The sequence below is a fragment of the Anolis carolinensis genome, chromosome 4 (genome assembly GCF_035594765.1).
Source record: "Anolis carolinensis isolate JA03-04 chromosome 4, rAnoCar3.1.pri, whole genome shotgun sequence".
Lineage (NCBI taxonomy): Eukaryota > Metazoa > Chordata > Lepidosauria > Squamata > Dactyloidae > Anolis > Anolis carolinensis.
The window spans coordinates 221608981-221632045 of NC_085844.1; the positions used below are offsets into that span (position 1 = coordinate 221608981).

A 23065-nucleotide genomic window follows, 5' to 3' on the forward strand; every position below is an offset into this window, starting at 1 on the left:
CTCCCCCTCTGAGGCCAGGCATTCTACATAGACTGTATATTCTCAAATGCTCTGATACACATTTCATTCAAAAATGCAAATCAATAAACTATCAGAATTTTTGGTTTCTAGAGTTTCTGAAAACAAACATATATTGGATGAACACAGACTATATATCCCTCATACATGAAAATGAGACTTATATCTATCCTAATTCAAACATTTTCATTCCCAAATTAAAATCTTAATAATTTGACTTAATTTGTTTCCTATATTTTAACATTCCCAGACATAAGTGTTTTTTTTTTAAAAAAAAAAAACAAAACAAAACTAACTAGCACTGTACACTTTTCCCTGAAGCTGAATATTGCATACAGAAAAAATGTCATCCAAGAAATATATGTATTATTGACCCGTCAGAGTTTGGATATGTAGCGGAAAATAAATGAGTCTGAAAGCTTTTGATTCCGGAGTTGTTATTAAAGTGTTTGGCACTGAGGAAATTGTATTTCAAAAACATCCTGGATTCTAGTTTTCTGTGTGCTCTTTTTAAAAAAATCTGCTACAGACAGAAACATAGTTAATCTATATGAATCCACAAACTGCATCACTAATAAGACAGGAAAATCTATCATTTCTGGATATTGAAATACCGGAGCAGAATACCGGAAATACCGGACTAAAGGAGACATCCCCTTTCCCAGAGAGCTGTTTAAGTATGGTGACAATTCCAATGTGATTATTGATTTGAACCCTATATTAAAACTTCAAGATAGATATCATATTCTTTTTCTTTAATGAAGAAAACAACATGATGAACTTTCCTGTTAGTTTAACCATGACCATTATGATCAAAGAGAAAGAGAAAGATCTTATATTTATTTTTATAATCCTACTTTGGCACTGCAATAGTATGCTGGTTTAGGTGCAACATTAAACCAATTATTAGTGTTACAAGAACACAACCTCAGTTTGTGGGCCTGCCCTTCTTCAGATTTAGAATAACTGCTAACTACATCCTGCTATGTGGGGGACACGGCAAGAGCCTCCTCGAAAACTGAGTAAATACAGTCAGGTGTCCCCTGGGCAATGTTTCTTGTAAACAGCTAATCTTTCCAACCCAAAGCATTGCTTTACAACATTTTAATATGCAATGCTTTTGACATGAAATAAAAAACTATGTCTTCTAAACCTAATCAAATTGTGGTTAACGTAGTGGTAATTATTAGAGATAAACCCAAACTATAGTTTAGGAAACTACATTGTTTAAATAAACCCCAGCTCACTACTGTTTAGGATTGTTGGACTTGTTTCATTTATTTCCAGGACAAGATTCCCTTCTTGTTGTGATAAGGAACATGAGCAAAGCCATCAGACCCTGGCTACACATGTAACTATAATGTGAGTAATGAAAATAAAACCCACATGCTAGCCTGAGCAATGGAAGTTCAAAGAGCCAATTTGGACAATGACTCATACAACCCTTAAGGGCTGTTCTGCTAGAGGACAAAAATGACAGGCAAGAGAGCCTCAGAAAATGTTATGAAAGAGTGGAACAACATTTTATCCATGCTTATTAGTGAACTTACTCTTCCGCACACCATCTCTTACAAACAATTTGCTTGGACAGGGACACCAGTAGGGCTCTTACAGGTGCCCCAAAAACATCTAATTCCAGGAATGGTCAATTGTGCATTGCCAAAAAAGAGGAAATATGTCACCAGAAGAAGGAAAGAAAGAAAGAAAGAAAGAAAGAAAGAAAGAAAGAAAGAAAGAAAGAAAGAAAGAAAGAAAGAAAAAGAAAGGGAGGGAGGGAGGGAGGGAGGGAGGGAGAGGATGGCATTTTCTATTTAAAATTCCACATGTTTATATATACAGTTAACTTTCTGTATCAATTGATTCTGTTTTCATCGATTGTTGTATTGTCTGAAAAACAATTAGTTGCCATTACTGATTGAGTGCTCATAACTTTTTGATCCTTTTCAAATGTATGTGCTTTATGCATTCACTACAAAAATAAGTAACTCATTATAGGCAGCTACTTTAATTTACTAATTATATTTAGTTTTATTGATTAACTGATAGTAGAATGCATTTCCCCCTTTTCAAAACACATACTGCCTATATAGTCGGCCCTCTGTATTCATGGATTCTGCATCCATGAATTCAACCATCCATGGCTTGAAAATATTAAGCAAACATAAACAAAACAAAAAACAAACCTTGATTTTGCCACTTTATACAAGGGAAACCATTTTATTATTATATGCCAATGCATATAATAATACTTGAGCATCCACAGAAGTCCATGCGGAGTCTTGGAACAAAATCACAGTGAATACAAAGGGCTTGCTGTAAATTTAGAAATAATTGCTAATTTCAGTAGGATGATAATAGCTCCCACCACAGAAGGGAAGACTGTGACCAGGTAAGCTATGCACTTGCTCAGTTGACTGTTCAGATGCTAACATTAACATCCTTGCTCTATGGTCTTGCATGTTGATTCAGAGCTTGGACTGTATAGCCTTCAAATAGATGATGCCCTCAAACAGAGGGTGGTCATGTAACTGCTCTGCAAACAGAGGACTCTCCTACAGCTGGGCATATGGTCATCCCACCAGATTTCTTCTGGCTGAGAGAGTTCATTCTGGCCAATGTCAAGAGAATGATGTGAAAGAGCAAGGCTCAAGCTAGCAATGTGCCTGGTTCCTACTTCAAATTTTGCTGATTTGAGAACATTGCTGGCACACAACACAAACAAAACAAATGATGGTTGCCATGCTTCTCTAGCCTGAGAAACTGGATCAGGTTGAGAGTTTTGTAAGCTTGGTTTAAGTCACTCCAGAGCTGGGGCCGAATGTAGCTTTTGAAAGAATCTGAAACACAAAATATTGAAGAACACACATTACAGAGCAGGCATGGGCAAACCTGGGCCCTCCAGGTGTTTTGGACTTTAGCTCCCACAATTCCTAATAGCCTATAGGTTGTTAGGAATTGTGGGAGTTGAAGTCCAAAACACCTGGAGGGCCCAAGTTTGCTCACGGCTGTTATAGAGCCATAGAGACCACAGGGGCCATCCAGCTCAATCTAAGGAATCCATTTGCTGTGATTTGGGAACATAACTTCAGTAAGAATCTCATATCCATGGTGGATACATTCCCAGACTTTGCATGGATATGTGAAATTGAATAACAATGAACCCCATTGAAGCCATGGTGAATGATCCAGGAAATGCCTACAAACGGCATATTATTTTCTGATGTGGATAAATGAAACTGCAGATAGGAGCCCCATGGATATGTGAACTGTACTGTATAGAAATAGAATCATCTGCAGTAGGGAATTTCTGGTCCTCCACGTGTTGAACTGCAATTTTTAGTAGCTTTAGGCAGAATAACTAATAGTGAGGAAAGCTGGGCATTGCAGTTCAATATCATCTGGAGGAATAAAGGATTCCCACATCCCTTTTCAGCATGTTTGGGAAGAATTACACAAATTCTAGTTGACATTAGAAAAGGGCTGATTCATAAAAAGGAGTAAATCATAACATTAACCCACAGGGCCAAACAGTCAAAAACCTGACGGTTCCTTACTGAATGATAAATAGTATACATTTAAAAAGCGGGCTGCTGTAACAAAGAAGCTGAGATTTCTTGGCAGGATTTGCAAAAAGTGCAAAGCCTGTGTAACTAGGAATAGATGCTTATTTGCACTGCAGCAAAATTGGAGGAAATGATAAGTGCTGCATTGCCTTTGCTTTCCTCCTAGAAAACCGGAGATGTGGACCAATCTGGGTTGCTAGGCAACAGAGGCCTGCACATGGCTGATAACACTCAAGGCATTATTTGCCTGCCTGACTGCACTGAGTCAGAACAAAGGCCGGCTAATGAAGCTTTCAAACGCTGTTGGCTCTTGCCTTTGACGGTTCAACATAGGTTCCCCCTCCATGTTATGCGACAGTTACGGCAGCCATGCGGCGTCCCCTTTGAAAAACACCAATGCTCCCCGAGCTTAAACAGGAAAAGCCCAATGGAAAGTGACAGACAAACAAGATAGCGTATGAGCAGCAAAATGTCTGACAGACATCCAGCCGCTCGTCTCCAAAATGGAGGACAGCCAGGAAGACGCAAAGAGGGGTGAGCTGACCAAGCAAAAAGTACAAGGTGAAAACCATTCACTACAGGGAATTTAGTGGACAGTTTATATCTAAAGCCCTCCATATTTCACTTCTACTACACAGCAGCACAGAATTTCCCTCAATGGTAAAATGAATTAATCTTCCAAAACCACAATGCAGTTGGAATGTGGTCCAGCAATGGTACTAATCTGCATTTCTTTCTAGATTTCTAGATTTGTCCACATTCTTCAGAATTAGATTATTAATCCCTTAATGTAGAGGCACAGTTTTGTTTTTCCTGTTTACTTGTTTGTTGTGCATGAACATCAATCATGATAGTTTTCAAAGCCTCGCAGAGCAGGTAATGTAATACAATACACAATCCACAAAACAGTGATGCCTTTTGGTGGAGAGCCAATTTAGGGCCTTTCCAGACATGGCCCTATATCCCATGATCTGATCCCAGATTTTCTGCTTTAAACTGGATTATATGAGTCCACACTGCCAGATAATCTGGGATAAACAGAAAACCTGGGATCAGATCCTGGGATATAGAGCCTGCCTGGAAGGGCCCTAAGAAGCATATGTATCTTATGTAAACTTGCATGAATCAATTGGCTTCTTCATCGGGCAAAAATGTTTTAAAATCACAAAGAAGAAGAAAAGTGATGATTTTGTATCAGATGTTGTTTCTGTTAAGTTGGTCTTGAGTGATCTCAGTGTTGATAGAGACCACACATTGCCCATTCCTCACCTAGATAAATGTTTTTGAGAAACTGGAAGGACCAATTTCAATTCAAGGCAAAAAGGTAGACTTTGCAGCCCCCAAGTAATAGTTAAACCATGAACCAATTTTGATGATCATTCCAATATACAAATACAGTGGAACTCTCTCCCCCAGACTGTGGTGGAGGCTCCTTCTTTGGAGGCTTTTAAGCAGAGGCTGGATGGCCATCTGTCGGGGGTGCTTTGAATTTGATTTCCTGCTTCTTGGCAGGGGGTTGGACTGGATGGCCCATGAGGTCTCTTCCAACTCTACTATTCTATGATTCTAGCAGGAACATGAAATAACTTTAATAATCATTCCCACATAAAGGTCCAAGAAAATTATATTACCACCCATTAATCATGATTATATTCCCACGTTAACACCATAAGTGACAAGAGAAGAACAAGATGATGATGATGATGATGATGATGATGATGATGATGACGATGATGACGATGATGACGACAATGATAACGACGACACATTTTACATGTAACCACCTCTCCTCATGGCTTGAGGTGGAGTGCAACACATTTAAAATACCAAAAATACATTCTTATATAACACATATATTAAAATACATACTACAAAATTAAAAGATAATGCTCCTAGTCTTTTTTTATATCCATTCCCTCTCATATTGCACAGATTGCTAGAAACCCCAACAACCCTCCTTTCATATCAGGGCCCTATCACACCACACAATGATTCCATATTCACTGCCATGCTTCCATCCAATAGAATCCTGGGATTTACAGTTTAGGAAAGAGTACAGTTTAACGCCCAACCCATGGTTTCATGTACCGGCATCTGACAAAATATCTCCTCTCAAGGAATTTTCTTGGTTCTCCAAGTAATTCTAAGCCATGCTTTTACCAGCTGTTACCATAGAGTTGCCTGGAAAACATAACAAACTCCTAAAGATGATACTTGGGTGTCATGGGGCCAATTCCCAGAGCTGAGTCTGCAAGCTCTGGAAATTGAAGCCATAACAAAGCGCGCTCCTGGAACACCTGGCAGCACAGCCTGGGAACTGGTGGAGTGAAAATGTAAACAAGTATAATGAGTAGTTTGTGTGAAAATGGTAGAAATGTGATACAGGGGGTGGGGTTTTGGTGATGATATTTACGTGTGATGTGACGTAGTAGCAAAGGTAATAAAAGTGGATGTATGTAAACATTATGTCATTCTCGACTTTTCCCAAGTCGTGTGTTCTTCAATAAAGATTGGTTTTGATAGCAGCTGCCTTTGATCTGCGTTCATGCTGGTCGTTTGAAGTGAGCGTGACACTTGGGAGCTGATTTATGTTGGTCATTGCTAGTCTGCTAGTCAAAGCACATCTAGTTTCTCTTTCAATGAATCAAAAGATAACTTAATTCAAATAAATGTTAATTTGAATGACTGATCATTTCAGTGATTTATTAAAAGTTGTGTGTGTAGTATGTGTGGTGTTTTCCCCTGACATTAAGTCTAGTTGTGTCCGACTCTGGGGGGTGGTGCTCATCTCCATTTCTAAGCCGAAGAGCCAGCATCGTCCATAGACACCTCCAAGGTCATATGGCCAGCATGACTGCATGGAGTGCCATTACCTTCCCGCCAGAGTGGTACCTATCGCTCTACTCACATTTGCATGTTTTCAAACTGCTAGGTTGGCAGAAGTTGGAGCTAAGAGCAGGAGCTCACCCCACTCCTCAGATTCAAACCACCGACCTTTCAGTCAGCAGTTTTACCCACTGTGCCATATGTGATATATATATGTGTGTGTTTATATCTCATACATGTGCACACACACACATATATACACACATACACACAAGTCAAGGCAAATGATCACAGACGATTTACATAACTTTTAATCAGGATATTGAAATAGTTCAAGATTCTTCATACATTGGCTTCAAATATTAATCAGAATGGAGACTGCAGTCAAGAAATCAGAAGACTTAGCTTAGCTTAGAATGATAGCTGTGAAGAAACTAGGCAAAAACCTGAAGTTCAAATATATATCACAGAATACTAATATTGGGTTGGTCCATCTCATATTCCCTATTTCTGTGTATAGTTGTGAAAGCAAGACAGTTTTAAAAAAACAGATAAGAACAAGATGTGGTGCAGGAGAAGAGTTCTGTGAATAGTGTGAACGGCTAAAAAGACAAATAAATGGATACTAAAACAAACAGGTGTGAACTCTCCCTAGAAGCCAACATAACTAAAATGCATCCTTTCCCATGGAGGTTTCATAAAATAATGCTTAATATACACTTCTTTGCTGTTTAATCTAAGAATTCCTTGGGAAAAAATGTAAAAACAGCCCATAGCAATACATACATGCATTAATGTAGGCTTTGTCTGGTACAGTGAAGCCAAGGTTATGTAGGCTGGTAAACTCAGTAACCAAAGGAAATACATGACAAAGCCAGGTTCCAGACATTTCCAACTATCCATCCTGATTATATACAGTACACATTTCAAAGAGTGGATGAAATGCTCTCCTGTTGTAGATTGAATGACCCAAAAAAGAGAGAATTACACAGTCTTGCCACTCTAATTATTATGGCCGAGTTTTCTATGCAGGGCACTTTTTTATATCCCACATCTCCACTTCTCATTTCTTGCTTCAATGCCACAAAAGCTGCTTTAATTTCTGTTCCTTTTATTCTGTCCTGAGCCAGTCAAATTGCTGCTGGGATTGATCCATTTCTTAATTGCAGTAATTTTACCTTAAATACGGGCAGCTGAGTGCTCATAATCAAGTCACAAATTTCGCTGTGGAGTAAGAGACCTCCCCCAAGCAAAATAATTACAGATAATAACAAGTGGATCATAATAAATGCAACACACAACAAATGTGCTCTAAGGACATGATGCAGAGTCAGAAGGGCTATTAGGGAACCCCCGCAACTTTCCCCCCTTTTGGGAGAAAAGAAGAAGAAAAACAATGCAATATCCTTAATTGTCTCTTATAAACTGGAATCTAAGTCATCAACCAGCTCTGTTGGTTTGTTATAAATAATACCCAATTATTTCCCTTTTGGCTGCCTCTTGTGTCCAAAGAACGGCTTACCAGTGTCATCAGCACAGATGAGAACTGCCACCTCAATTTGCATCAAGGCATAAAAGGGTGTAATGGAAGGCAGTAGGAGGCAAACACTTAGGTTAATTATAGCATTCTTCCAGAACTGCACCTGACAGAAACCAATTTGCCACAACTCCCCTTAATCTTGCACATTTATTTTGGCCTTTGGTTTCCTAGCCACAGAACCACCACTATGTAAAGAATAACCTGAAAAAATGCACAGTGTGAGTTGTCTCCTTTAGCTTACATATTATATGTAACACATTCAGGAGTAGCTTGTAGGCTATGCAACAAAATAAAAAAAAATCACAAATCCACAAAATAGTGATTTTTTTTTTATTGGACCAACTGAAATGCTCAAAATATGTCATGGAGACTTTCAAAGCTTCACTAGCTTTTCCATTAGGCAACAATGCCATCTCAGCTGATGTAATAACAGCTGTGATTGCTGAGCCTTATCTTCTCTTGTATGGTTTTTAGGATATTTACATGATGAAGAAGCCAGTGAAGCTTTGAAAGCTTTCATGATGTATATTCTGCATATACACAGAACACAGAACAAGCATTCTGTAGTGGTTTGAGCATTTGGCTCTGAGGACTAGGATTCAAATCCCAGATGAGCCATGGAAATCCAATGGGGGATCTTGGGCAAAGCATAATTTCACAGTCTCAAAGGCAACCCCACTCTGAACAAATCTTGCCAAGAAAACCCTGAGGTAGATTTAACTTAGGCTTGTCATATATCAGAAAAGGACTTGAAGGCAAGCAGCAACATATGTAGCTACACAAGTTTTAAAACTGCAACTACTCATCCCATGTAGGTATTCAGAAGAATACAAGAATGCTAAAAAATGACAAACAGAAAGACAGACTCACTCAAAAGGGTTCAAAGACAAATAATAGTTTTGAACTCAAAACCAGACATCTAGCCCATTATTGATGGATCATGCTGAAATAACAGGTTCTCCACAAACAAATGTTGCAAACATTCTGAGTATTTATTATATTCCATATTGTGTTAACCTATTAACGAACTGTTTTAACCAACTAACCAATCACCCTGCAAGTCTGCCTAGTTAAAATTGAGCTATATTTACAATTGGTTTGGTCAAAGACAGGAAATTGAGAAGTGGCACTCGTTTAATTTATGCTAAAATGTAAAAGAAAAGGACAGTACATGATGAAAAAAAGATGATTTCTATTACAATTCTGGGCTTTTTTGTCCCTTTAAAACCATGCACATACATTCATTGCAGCAAAGATAAACGGCTTACTATACAGTATTTCAATAGGCCTAAGACACAGAGAAAGGTGGAGGATGTGAAAATTAGGAAATAAGGAAAGGAAGTTGGTGCTATGAAATTGAATGAATATGTGATGCTATATCATTAAGTGAGCTCAGGTGCAGATGGCCATGATAGGTAATAGGAGCCAAAAGGGATAAATTTAAGGTGAAAAAGCAATAAAATAGTTACAGTCAGTTACCTAGCTTCAGAGGAAGGACAACTCCTGTATGGTTTAGAGATATTTATGCTTAAAATAAATGAGACACTATTGTTTTTTAATCTGTTTTAACAATCTACACAGAATTACCAAATGACATCTAAATTTTGAAGTGCCAAGAATACACCAATGACACTCAAGATCTATTTATACTTCTTATCAGAGTCAAGAGAAACCATGAAAATATGCCTTAGATCAATAGAGGATGGATCTAAAAGAATAGAAGAGACAGTAAAAGAAGGAAGCATTATTCAGCCTATTCTGGATGTGATTGCATTTTTTCATTATGTATTTCACAGTCTGGGAGTGCTGACTGACGCCAATTAGGCAGAGGATTGAGAGAAGCCACGTGCAATGTCTGCTTCATAGAGATAACCCAAATATCCACTGGTAATCTCTAGTTGTACTGTCGCACTTACGCTGCTTTAGCAGAATTCTGGGAATTTTCATTTAGTCTAAAATATAGCTGTTAAGTTACAAACTGATATTAGCCAAAGAGTTCCTTTCTTGCTTGTTCTTAACTAGGGATGGAAATAATATTTGTTGCTTTGTAAATGGTGTAAAAGATGCTATTTACTATATAATAATACTTGAGCATCCATAGATTTTGGTATCCATAGAGGTCCTGAAACTAAACCTTAGTTGATGCTAACGGTCTACTGTATGTGTTGTCGAAGGCTTTCATGGCTGGAATCACAGGGTTGTTGTGTGTTTTCCAGGCTATATGGCCATGTTCCAGAAGTATTCTCTCCTGACATTTCACCCACATCTATGGCAGGCATCCTCAGATCATCAGTTGGAGGCCAGTGTGAATGTTGTAATTAATCACCTTAATTCAATGCTAATTAAGGTGATCACACTGGCCTCCAACTGATGAGAGATCTTCTCCCACCCTGGACCTTCCACAGATATATAAACCTTCCTTTCTTAGTTTTTCCCATATACCTCACACCTCTGAGGATGCCTGCCATAGATGTGGGTGAAACGTCAGGAGAGAATACTTCTGGAACATGGCCATACAGCCCGGAAAACACACAACCCGGTCTACTATATAATATATAGTTGCTAGTTATAACTAAAGTTAGTCAAATGAATGTATGGGTATTACATTTGTGTTTATCATTTGACTACTTGGGTCCAGTGTAGTTGAGTTTATACTGGATGTTGAAACTCATTCATCTACATGTTATGTCCTTACAAAGAGTTCTGAATTTTTTTTTCAATATCTTGTAGTGCCTTCTTGATCTTTTTTTACTTGCCTTGTTTCCTCTGCAATCCTATTTTTTAGTACTATTAGGATGCTTACCTGTAACTGTGATTCTTCAAAAAGTCTATTAAAAGTCCCAGAAAATTGAACACTGTTGGACAATATGACCTTTCCAAGACAAAAGTAGTAGTGGCTGAAGGAGAGAAGGGAGGAAAGGAAGAGGAAGCAAGAAAATGAGTTGGAAGTTACTCGATAGAAAAGAGGTTTGAGTTTGTCTAGTGACCGATGAAAAGGTTGTGAGATGAAGCGTAGCAGTGGTGGGCTAGTGTTGATGGAAATAGGATTCCTACCCAAAGCTGCTCAGCTCTAGAACATTCCAAGCATGATATCTGCACAGATACAAATCCAATTTGTGTGAAGCACTGAAATCACAATGAAGAACCATGGTTTTTTCCATCCTGCTTCACAGTTCAGTCAATTCCACCCACTGGTTTTTGTTTTGTTTTTGTTTTTTGTGTGTGGGGGAAAAATCCAGCAACTTTATGTATTTATTTCAAATCGAAAGCATTGCAAAAATTAGTATAAAACTGATAAAATAGAATGAGCACAAGCGGCTGAATATATTTTGACCAAAAATGGGCAACAGCGACCGCATTGTCTTTTCCCTCTGTACATGAGGCAGGACATTGCGGACAAGCATACAGATGCGGAGTTGTCTGTTCTGCTCCACAGTCACATAAGGTGGGGGATTTTTTTAGGTAGTGCAATTTGGCCAGGTTGTCTTTTGACCTGCCCACTCCACTTCTGAGTCTGTTCAGGGACTTGCCCATTCTTGGTTTGCCCCTGGAGGCAGACTCTCACGGGGGGCCATCCAACTGGGACTTCCTAGTTTAGTTGCCCAGATGGATACTCTTACTGTTGCTGGGGGAACATTAAGAGGAGTGGTGGTTCTCATGAAGCTTTTCCTTGATTTGAGTCTACTGGGAAGAATATGATAGCCATGCAGGAGATGGTTTTCACAGTGTTCAACTTTATTTCTCACACAGTTAGCAGACACTTCCCATTTCACATCACGGAAGGGCAATGCCAGCTAGTTTGTAGAGTTTATCAACAGGTAATATCCAGCAACTGACAAAATATAATGTGTGATACAGGGTAAAATGGTTTTGAAAATATGACTTTTTCTTTATTGACTGTTTTAAATACAGCATCAAAATATTAATATAAATCATAATTAAAACACACAAATATGAAAACAAGAACAAAAGTCCATTTTATGACTCACTGCTTTAACTGCTGTCAACAAGAGATAAAGGACATCAAAAGCATTTGAAAGAACATTGACATTATAGTTGAGATGTTTACTCCTCAAATGTTGGTCTATTTATCTTAAGGTATGTTTCCCCATATGATTTTCCACATGACTTTGTTAGTGTTTTTGCAGAGTTTAATCCAGCAATTTCTTTTCAGTCTCATTGCTTTCCATTCAGATTGGTCTCATGTACAAAACTGAACGTTCTCAGTGGAAAATAAAAATAATGATCATACTAATTCTTATTAAACTGTGGCCCAATCAATTATACAAAAACAACTTTAAAACAATACCGTTTTGGCCCTTTTCACACAGCACAACAGTAACACTATGATTCCTCATTAACTGCCATGTAATCCTGGGATTTGCATGTTAAAGCAAGGACAGTGAGAATTCTCAGCCAGAGAGCACTAGTGCCTTGACAAACTACAAACTCCAGAATTCCATAGGATGCAGCCATGACAGTTAAAGCAGAATCATAGTGTGATAACTATGTAGTGTGACAGGTTCCTTGCTCTGTCTACATTTAATTGGATGCAAAAAAAAATTTGAAAATATGTATGCTTCCCATGTTGCAACTTGTAACCAATCTGATAACTTGTTGTAAATGAATTTTGTAAAGTATCAGATAACACAAATATATTCTTTTACATCTTTTTACATCAAAATAAATGAAATCTTCCTGCAATATCTACTCAAACAAATTGTTTATATTTTGTTCTGCTGGGATTCCTTGACAGTGCGATTTCTTGCAAAGAAGTACAGCCTTCCCAGATGCTCTAGTCTGTAAGCACATCTCTTTTTATTGTCTCTATTTGTTCCTGAACTCAAAAACAAGACAGAATGGGTCCTGTCCAATTTCAAGTGGAAAGGGAGGAAAACATTCTTGAAAGTTAGATGGCTATTTCAGCTTGTTTCTTTTTCAGAGAAAGCAGAGGTTATCACAAGGATATCCAAGTACAGGTAATAATTTTCTTCAAAAAAATCTGCACACATTCAACAGGCTTTTAGTAAACACACCTACAAACACAGTATTAAAAAACAATAGCATAAAAAAAACCAAGAAAGACAAGAAGATTAAAAAAATCTATATGGCTCAGGTGTTTAAGGATTGTCTTTGCCAGAACAACTGATGTAAGAGTATGGAGAAGGAAGATAAGTCCTTAGTTGAATTTTCTTACCAGTAGGGAATTATTACTACCAGATATGGATAGTAAATCCACTTTGAAAATTAGAAAATAGTAATTAAAGCATAATACTGAAGTGGTTTAGTGTAGCCAAGTAGGAAGGTGCTCTCGGAGCACATTACATTTTTTAAAAGGTCACAGAAAAACTGTGCATGCTTACAAAAACAATTTATATATTGGACTGTATTAGAATGCTTCACAGAAGACATTCAATGCATACACTTGTGCATAGCTACTATTTCACAACTAGTCTGATTAGACTGTGATATTAAGAAGGTAGAATCTCCCATTATGGTTTCCTTCTTATTCTCCTGACATTCTGAGCAATTTATGTTACACTCTCTAGAAATAATAATAAAAAGCACCCATATCCATCCAAGAAGTCTTAATCCAAATCTGTTGCCTCCTGTTATAAAGTTTTTCAACTGCAGCAAGTTGCAATTCTGGATTCACCTCCTTCCAGTGTGCAGAATTTAGGTATCTTCAATAAATGAATGAACGTTCAATACCAGTTTGACAGAAATTGCTCTTCTTTTAGTATTTTATCTCCTGGCAACTCTCATTAATAGTCATATATCATCTGTGGAACTCCCACTGATTAATTTGTCCATATGAACATTTAAAAGAAACCGTTTCTTCTTCCATTGTCTGTTCACTCATTAATAAAATACTGAGACACAGATTAGGCTTGAAATCCCTCTCTCCTGACAATTTATTTAACTAGTTGGGTTTTCCTATGAGTGATCTTCCTAGAACATTCTTGAAAAAGATGGGTTTGGTCTTATAATCCATTCTGCATGAGGATTTACATGGTACAAGTCTAAGAGGTATGTATCTGGGTCCAAGCAATGCTCACCTGTTAGGAAGAAAAATACATTTTTAAATGAAGTCTGAAAAGCTAAAAACCTATCTTTCTGTTTTGTATCTAGATATGCAGCATGCACAATCCATCTCATCACTCTTACCCATATTATCCTAATTATTTATATAAAGATGCACCTGAATAATTTCATGACTTACAAAAATTACAAGATACACAGTAATATAGCTGGTATCCAATGGAACTGCTCTGATAGATAATTGCTTCCATCAGCAGGCGCAGAAAGGAATGATTCTTCCCTCTACCATCCCCTAGATATTTTCAAAGCCTACTCCAGAAATATTGAGAAATTTTAAAGATCAAGTCTTTGGGTCTTGATAACTGCAAATGAGTAAAGAGTGTCCTGCCTGCTACCATGATGTTGGATTTAGGCTTATTCTCATACCTTTTGTTGGATTTTATTGAATTTTCCAAATCTGCACTTCTACTCTGCAATAATATGTAGGACACTGTTATGGTTGAGCCTTCTGGCTCCGATACTAGGAGACGAGGTCGTAAGACTCCTCGAGAGTCAGACTCTTTTGAGGAGCGTGAAAGGAAGCGGCTCCGGGACTTATTTGCAGAACCAACTGACGAAGACTCCTTTGAGGGTTTTACCGAGGGAATGGAGGAAGAGATGGTTAGCTCAGAGGAGGATGACATGGAATGGACTCGTGTGAGGGAGGATTTGGGTGTCACCGGCAATGCTAGTGTGGGAGGCGACTGGCGGGTTGCAGGATCGGACCCGTGGACGGGCTGGAGGGATGGAACGGGATCCACAGCTGGGGATGCTGTGGGGCGTAGTCAAAGGTGTGTTAGTTCTGATGAGGATGATGATGAGGAGGCACCTGGAATTAGGATAGCAGCTGACAGCGATGAGGAGTTATGAACTGGCATAAAATGGGGTTTAGAATCAATGGCTAATTGCGTTGGGCAAGGTAATCTGGACGAACGCTTGGGCTCTTGTTGGGGAACTTCCTGAAGACGGGTGTGATTCGTTTGCTGTATACCTTGGACCTCCGTCGTCTTTTTGACGGACATTATTGCCAACTCTGGATTGACGCTGGACTGACTGACTGACTACGACTCTGGACTAACCCTTCTGTGCCTATCGGTGGAACTTGTGGAACCTTAGACGTCTGCATTCGGCTTTCGACCTCGGACCGGATTGGGACCCCGCTGACCGTCGTTACCCTGATTGATGTGCCTGGACCTGGTTTTCGCCCGTTGCACGGAGGAGCAACAGCCCGAGTTACTTCTGTAGCTCTTGAGTAGCAGAGGGGAATCTGCTGCTGGGTTTTGTGTTCATTTTGACCTTTTGTTAACCAGTTTTTGTTTGTTTAATTGCCAGGCTGAAGTAAGCACCTTTGATTTAATCCGGATTAAACTTCTGTTTAATCCGGTTTATTCTTTTGAACTGTTTAAACTCAAACAAAGTTATTTTTGTTACTTTTCACACTGAAGACAAGTGTTTGTCTAGTCCTTTGTTTCCTACGGGCAATTTTTAGTTCTGTAACCTCAATAAACTGTGTTGTATTCTATTTGGAGCGTTCTGTCTTTGACAGATTGCCCAACGCGCCATAAAAGAAAGTTTTTCTAGTGAGGTTTCCACGTCAAGAAGACGATGGAGGAACTTAAGGCCTGCTTTGACCAGCTGCAGGCTGCATTTTACGCTGCACAAGCAGCACAGAGAGCTAAAGGACATGTAATGACTCCTGAGCGTTTTGATGGGTCTCGAAACAAATTGCCCACTTTTTTTGGCACAAATTGAACTTTATTTTTCTCAGATTAGCGTACAAGCTTTTCCTACGGACACCAGTAAGGTGGCATTTATTTTGAGTCTGTTGACCGGTCGTGCGGGACAATGGGCCACTAATTTGATTTTGGGAAATGACCCAGTCAAGGACAATTTAGATGATTTCAAGAAATTACTATCTGACACTTTTGGGGATCCCCTCCGTATGGAGAATGCTAGCTGGGCTCTGTATCGGTTAAAACAGGGAAAGGGGTCTGTTTTGGATTATTTAAATAAGTTTAACTCTTTTCGTCATCAACTAGACTGGGGGGAGAACGCGTTTATGCTTTTGTTTATTGCTGGTTTGAATGATTATCTCCAGGATGAATTGGCGCGTTTAGAGCCGGCAGAAAACTGGGACGCTTTGGTGGCTAAAGTTTTGCGTTTGGACGCCCGGTTCGAATCTCGCAAACAGTCTAGAGCAATGTATGCGCCATCTGTATCTACGCCTAGGGCACCTGTGGCAAAGGGAGAGGAGCCAATGGAACTCGGGGTGTTTAGAAAGTTGTCAATGGCAGAAAAAGACCATAGAAGGCAATTGGGATTATGTTTGTATTGCGGGACTGCTGGGCATTTTGCTAGAAATTGTAATGTTAAACCTTCTCAGCTTTCGGGAAAAGGTCAGCCCTAGTGCGACGTGAGTCCAACGCATTAGGGCTTATAAAGCAGTCACTTGAGGGGAAGAAACATGTTTTTGTACCCATTTCCTTATCTGTTGGGGGAAAAGAACTTGCTTCTACTCTGGCACTGCTGGACTCAGGGGCTACGGTCTCGTATGTGGATGTTGGGTTTGCGAGGAAGCATGGGCTTCCTACAGTAAGTAAAGCATGCGATATATGGGTGGAAGGAGCGGACGGGAAACTACTGGAGTCTGGGGTGGTTAATCGTGAAACCTCAGAATTAACGTGGGAGGTACAAGGGGTAACTGGAAAGTTTGTATGGGACATTACACGGTTACCAAGATACAATGTAATCCTGGGAATGGATTGGTTAACTTTAGTAAACCCTCAAGTGGATTGGGTGAAGCGTACTATAGCTTTTAGAAGACAAGGATGTTTTGCTTTAAATTCCTCTCAGATTGACATGGAGGGTGTACCGGCTGAATATAGGGAATTTCAAGATGTGTTTTGTAAGAGGGAAGCGGATAAGTTGCCGCCTCATAGGCCATACGATTGCGCGATTAGATTAATAGAGGGCGCTAAGTTACCAGCAGGATGGTTGTACGCTTTAACGGTGCCAGAAAGACAAGCCTTGAGGGAATTTCTTGACGAGAACCTAGACAAAGGGTTTATTCGCCCATCTAGCTCTCCAACTGCTGCACCTGTGTTCTTTGTGGCTAAAAAGACAGGGGAGCTTAGACTGGTATGCGATTATCGGGTTCTTAATAAGCACACCATTCGTGATAGATACCCGCTACCTTTGATTTCGGAATTATCGAGAGTGCAAGGGGCGAAGATCTTTACCAAACTTGATCTACAGGGGGCATATAACTTAATTAGAATACGGGAAGGTGACGAATGGAAGACGGCATTTAACACGTGTTTCGGATGTCACGAGTTCCGTGTGATGCCTTTCGGATTATGCAATGCACCTGCTGTCTTCCAAAGATTTATAAATGATGTATTTAGGGACTTAATTGATCAATTTGTAGTGGTTTATTTGGACGATATATTGATTTTCTCTAAGGATGAAAAGGAACATCAGCAGCATGTGAGGCAGGTATTACTACGTCTACAGGGTAATGGGCTTTTTGCTAAGGCTTCCAAATGTGTATTTCACGTGTCTGAAGTTGAGTTCCTGGGACATGTAGTTTCGGGAAAGGAACTAAAAATGGACCCGCACAAAGTTGACGCGGTCAACTCGTGGCAAGAACTCAAGTCTAAAAAAGATGTACAGCGATTCTTGGGATTCGCTAACTACTATCGAGAGTTCATCCCAAACTTTGCCAAACTTACTGTACCTTTAACACAACTCTTGCGTAAAAAGCAACCGTTTGTGTGGGGACGGGAGGCTCACGATGCGTTTCTACAGTTGAAATCTAGTTTTCAAGCTGACAATATACTAATCCATCCAGACATTGATAAACCGTTCATAGTAGAAGCAGACGCTTCTAGTTATGCGTTGGGGGCTGTATTATCTCAAAGGGATTCATCAGGGACTTTGCGTCCCTGTGGATTTTACTCCAGACAACTAACACCTTTTGAACAAAATTACACCATCTGGGAAAAGGAATTGTTGGCTATCAAGGTGGCGTTTGAGGTGTGGCGGCACTGGTTAGAGGGCGCACGTCATCAAATTGTGGTCAGATCTGACCACAAGAATTTAGAACATTTACAAACTGCCAAGAAATTGAATCAACGTCAGATTCGATGGGCCTTGTTTTTCTCTAGGTTCAACTTTAAGGTTCAGTTTGTGGAGGGGAAGGTAAACCTACGGGCAGATGCATTATCTCGTAAACCTGAGTTTAAAACTTGCGAGCAGGCAGTGTGTCAGACAGTATTGCCCACTGCCTCTTTATGCGTGGTAGAAAACGAGGCTGGTTTACATGCTCAAATCCTAGAGGCTCAGAAGAACGATAACTGGACTCAAGAGCAACTCATATTACTTTCGGTAGGGACTCGTACGGTGTTGCCTCATTTACAGGACCAGGAGGGGGTATTGGTACGTAATGGACAAGTTTATGTACCGGCGGGTGCTCTCAGGTTGGAAGTCATTAGGGCACATCATGATGAACCGATAGCTGGGCATTTTGGCAGGTTTAAGACTGTACAACTCATTACTAGAAACTATTGGTGGCCTAAAATGCGACAGGACATTCTCCGTTTTTGTGATAGCTGTGCAGTATGTCAGCAGAGTAAGACGCCTGTTGGGCGCCCTAGGGGATTATTATCTTCCTTGCCCGTTCCTGAGAGACCATGGCAGATTATTTCCATGGATTTCATTTCTGACTTGCCTAGGTCTGGGGGTTATACATGTATTTGGGTGGTGGTGGATCTATTTTCTAAAATGGCTCATTTTATACCATGTTCAACAATTCCAGCGGCTCCTACATTGGCTTTACTTTTTACCAAGCATATTTTCCGTTTGCAAGGGGCTCCTGAGGTTATTATTTCTGATAGAGCTCCTCAATTTGTATCTCGTTTTTGGAGGCACTTCCATGAGTGTTTGGGAACCAAGTTGAATGTCTCCTCTGCTTTTCACCCACAAACGGATGGACAATCTGAGAGGGTTAATGGGTTGTTGGAGCAGTATTTACGTTGTTTCTGTTTAGAACAACCAAGTGCTTGGGTAAAATGGTTGTCGGTGGCTGAATTCGCCTATAATAACGCTGTACATACGTCTAGTCAACACACGCCATTTGAGTTAACTTATGGCTTTCATCCGCAGGGAGGGGTGGCGCCGTCGACCAATGTGGTTTCCTCTGATCCGGTGTACCGTTCCTCTGAAATGGCTGCCTTACATGATGTTGCTCGTCGTTTGTTATTAGAAGCTAAGGCAGCGCAGAAGACTCAAGCCGACCGCCATAGACAAGCCGGGGAGGAGTTGGAGGAAGGGGATCTGGTTTGGTTATCCTCTAAATATATTAAACATACTGGGGGAAAGTTTGCGCCACGGTATTTGGGACCTTTCCCTATTGTTAAAAAGATTTCTTCTGTGGCATTTAGATTGCGCTTGCCATCTTCTTTTAAGATCCACCCTGTCTTTCATCGTTCTTTATTGAAGTTAGATACTTCCGGGCGCCGTAACACTGTAGCCGAGGAGATCACTGCTGTGTCTTCTCCTTTGGAGGAGGAGGCCTTTGTGAGAGGGGATAGTGTTATGGTTGAGCCTTCTGGCTCCGATACTAGGAGACGAGGTCGTAAGACTCCTCGAGAGTCAGACTCTTTTGAGGAACGTGAAAGGAAGCGGCTCCGGGACTTATTTGCAGAACCAACTGACGAAGACTCCTTTGAGGGTTTTACCGAGGGAATGGAGGAAGAGATGGTTAGCTCAGAGGAGGATGACATGGAATGGACTCATGTGAGGGAGGATTTGGGTGTCCCTGGCAATGATAGCATGGGAGGCGACTGGCGGGTTGCAGGATCGGACCCGTGGACGGGCTGGAGAGATGGAACGGGATCCACAGCTGGGGATGCTGTGGGGCGTAGTCAAAGGTGTGTTAGTTCTGATGAGGATGATGATGAGGAGGCACCTGGAATTAGGATAGCAGCTGACAGCGATGAGGAGTTATGAACTGGCATAAAATGGGGTTTAGAATCAATGGCTAATTGCGTTGGGCAAGGTAATCTGGATGAACGCTTGGGCTCTTGTTGGGGAACTTCCTGAAGACGGGTGTGATTCGTTTGCTGTATACCTTGGACCTCCGTCGTCTTTTTGACGGACATTATTGCCAACTCTGGATTGACGCTGGACTGACTGACTGACTACGACTCTGGACTAACCCTTCTGTGCCTATCGGTGGAACTTGTGGAACCTTAGACGTCTGCATTCGGCTTTCGACCTCGGACCGGATTGGGACCCCGCTGACCGTCGTTACCCTGATTGATGTGCCTGGACCTGGTTTTCGCCCGTTGCACGGAGGAGCAACAGCCCGAGTTACTTCTGTAGCTCTTGAGTAGCAGAGGGGAATCTGCTGCTGGGTTTTGTGTTCATTTTGACCTTTTGTTAACCAGTTTTTGTTTGTTTAATTGCCAGGCTGAAGTAAGCACCTTTGATTTAATCCGGATTAAACTTCTGTTTAATCCGGTTTATTCTTTCGAACTGTTTAAACTCAAACAAAGTTATTTTTGTTACTTTTCACACTGAAGACAAGTGTTTGCCTAGTCCTTTGTTTCCTACGGGCAATTTTTAGTTCTGTAACCTCAATAAACTGTGTTGTATTCTATTTGGAGCGTTCTGTCTTTGACAGACACAGTTCTACAAACTACATATTATTGCCAGAGTTATTGCCTCATGACCAGATTCTGTTTCCATGTCAATGAAAAGAGAAAAAGACTTGCTTAAATCAAGACTTAGCACTGTGATGGCATGTAAATGCTCAGCAACCTTCACATTGGTTTCTACACCCACTGCTTCCTAACTGAATCATTCTTGCAACAGTTTCTTCCTTCAACTGCGCAACCTCATCTATTCACCCACTTGACCCCACATTCCCCACCATTGAGAATAAATGCTCAATATTACAAATTCACTTACTTATATTGCCACCAACTTCATAAAGTAGCAGGTTCACTGAATCCACTGAACCATTACTGCAGAGCAAAAAGAAACAGAACATGGTTAACAAGCAGTTCTGACACCAAGACATTCAAGGACTGCATCTAATGCAGTTAGTTTCCACTTTAAATGTCCTAGCCCAATACTATGAAACCATAGTAGTTGTAGTTGGGTGGAGCACCAGCAGAGAAAGCTAAAACAATATAAAACTATATTGAATTCATGGAAAAAGAGGAGTGATGGAACTCTGTAAAACTGTAGCAAATAGTCTTTCAAGAGACTTTCATAAAATCACTATACAGAGATGTATGGAGATGACTGACTGTACCCAACTTCTACACTATAGTTTCACAAATCCCTACTCAGTGCAGTCCTGAAAAGGTGATAATTCTCAGGGTATGCTGAGGAGACTGGATGACTATTAAAGTCTGGGTAGCTTGTGCAGATATTTTCACATACACGCCAAGCCTTTTAAAAAGAACTACTCTCTCACGACAGAAATAAAAAAGGCTAAAAAATCAATGCCTATCAACACACCAAGTTTGCTTCAACAGCCAATTCTGGAGCTGCTTGAAGGTGTGAAAGAAAAAAACTGCAACAGTCCCAGGTGGAAATGGCTGTTGTTAATAGAGCATTAAGTGCTAATGCCTGAAATCCATCATGTCACACTAGGGTCCTCTTTTTCCTCTTTAACTTCCTGTTATTCAGATGTCGATGTCACTTACTGGGGGAGAAAAGCCAGAAACTCTATGCCTATGGAACATGCTAACAGATGCATGAATTGCCTAAGAAGCTTTTATAAGTCAGTCTTTGATTCAGGTCATAACCTGTCATCATCAAACTGTGACTGTGGTTGGTGTTTATTGCACACTTACTTCCATGTCTCCTTTGGAAAGCTTAGTGATATTTAAAAATGGCTCCCAAGTGGCTTCTCCTTTAAGGGCCACATCAGCTTCATCTCAGTAAATGAATCGCATGCATTCAGATCATTCATTGGACCATGACACAAAACAGTTTATATGGACCTTAATCACTTTAAGGTCACAGCAATGCAATGGCTGTAAAGTTCAGGAGGTAATGAATGCTTTGAAGGCTAAGCTACACCTGACAAAACACATTTTACAGTGCAGGTGCTTAAAAATGCAAATTGCACAAAGGGGAGGGAATCAAAGCAGTCCAGAGAGAAAATTTAACCACTTACTCTCCCTGTTAATGATTTCAGGAATATTATTTTCCCCAAGATGGTATTTGCTTTGGTGGGAGAGGAGAGATCTGTTTTCAGTGCAAAGAAGCACTTATTTCCAATACAAATACTAGCTAGTGGAGAACTTTCCTCTGGTCACAGACAGTTATCTTTCTTTTCCAAACCTGTTCTAATTCCACTCCTCTCTCACAAATGCAATTTCCATTTCTAGCTCACACACATATACACACTGCACATCGAGGCCAAGACTGCTTCACTTTCACTCCAAGATGATTGCAGCAAAGACATTTCTCACACTAGTTTTATGCTCATTTTTGGTCATTTTAAAAATCTATCTGAAAAAAAGTCTATCAACAACAACAACAAACCCCTCACATTTTCCAGAATACTATTTTGAGACAATCCACCCTATTCCTTCTACCTCAAAGTGGGACTTGTGTTTGGTTGCCATAGACACCAAATACCTTAACATATCAGCAGTCACAAGGATCAACATTTATATTTGATTTATAGAAGGCTATCTTTTCATCAGACATGAGATTAAGAAGTTAAACTGCAAGGGTACACAGGCAGGAAATCTAATGTTGACTCTGCTGTCCTTACATTTTATGAATGTTTTCTCACCTGCCAAAAAATCCCTGAACCCTTGGCAGACTCACTCCCTTTTTCTAACTCATTCTTCTATGCTTCAAAATGTAAGTCTACTGGTTAAATTAAACATCTGACTCCCAAATGTATTTTCTTTAGTTAGCATGAGCATGAGTAGTTTCTAGCATGCAATTATGATTTCCAGATGTCAACATGTACAAGTCTTTTGTGCCTTTAGTGGTTGTGGGAAGG

At 40.1% G+C, this 23065-nt stretch overlaps 1 protein-coding gene across 5 annotated transcripts in view; it reads right to left on the reverse strand.

Annotated features, from left to right (window-relative positions):
- Nucleotides 1-11661: 11661 nt before the first annotated feature.
- The window catches only part of arhgap40 (Rho GTPase activating protein 40), an 82635-nt gene continuing 71231 nt past the window's right edge, over nucleotides 11662-23065 (reverse strand). For all 5 annotated transcript variants that reach the window (XM_062978847.1, XM_008110061.3, XM_062978849.1 and 2 more), the window contains 2 exons: nucleotides 21001-21056; nucleotides 11662-14006 (listed from right to left, as the gene is read on the reverse strand). In XM_062978847.1, coding sequence (XP_062834917.1) covers nucleotides 13900-14006; nucleotides 21001-21056 — 163 coding nt within the window. In that variant the 3' untranslated portion in view covers nucleotides 11662-13899. The remainder of the gene's footprint in view (nucleotides 14007-21000; nucleotides 21057-23065) is intronic.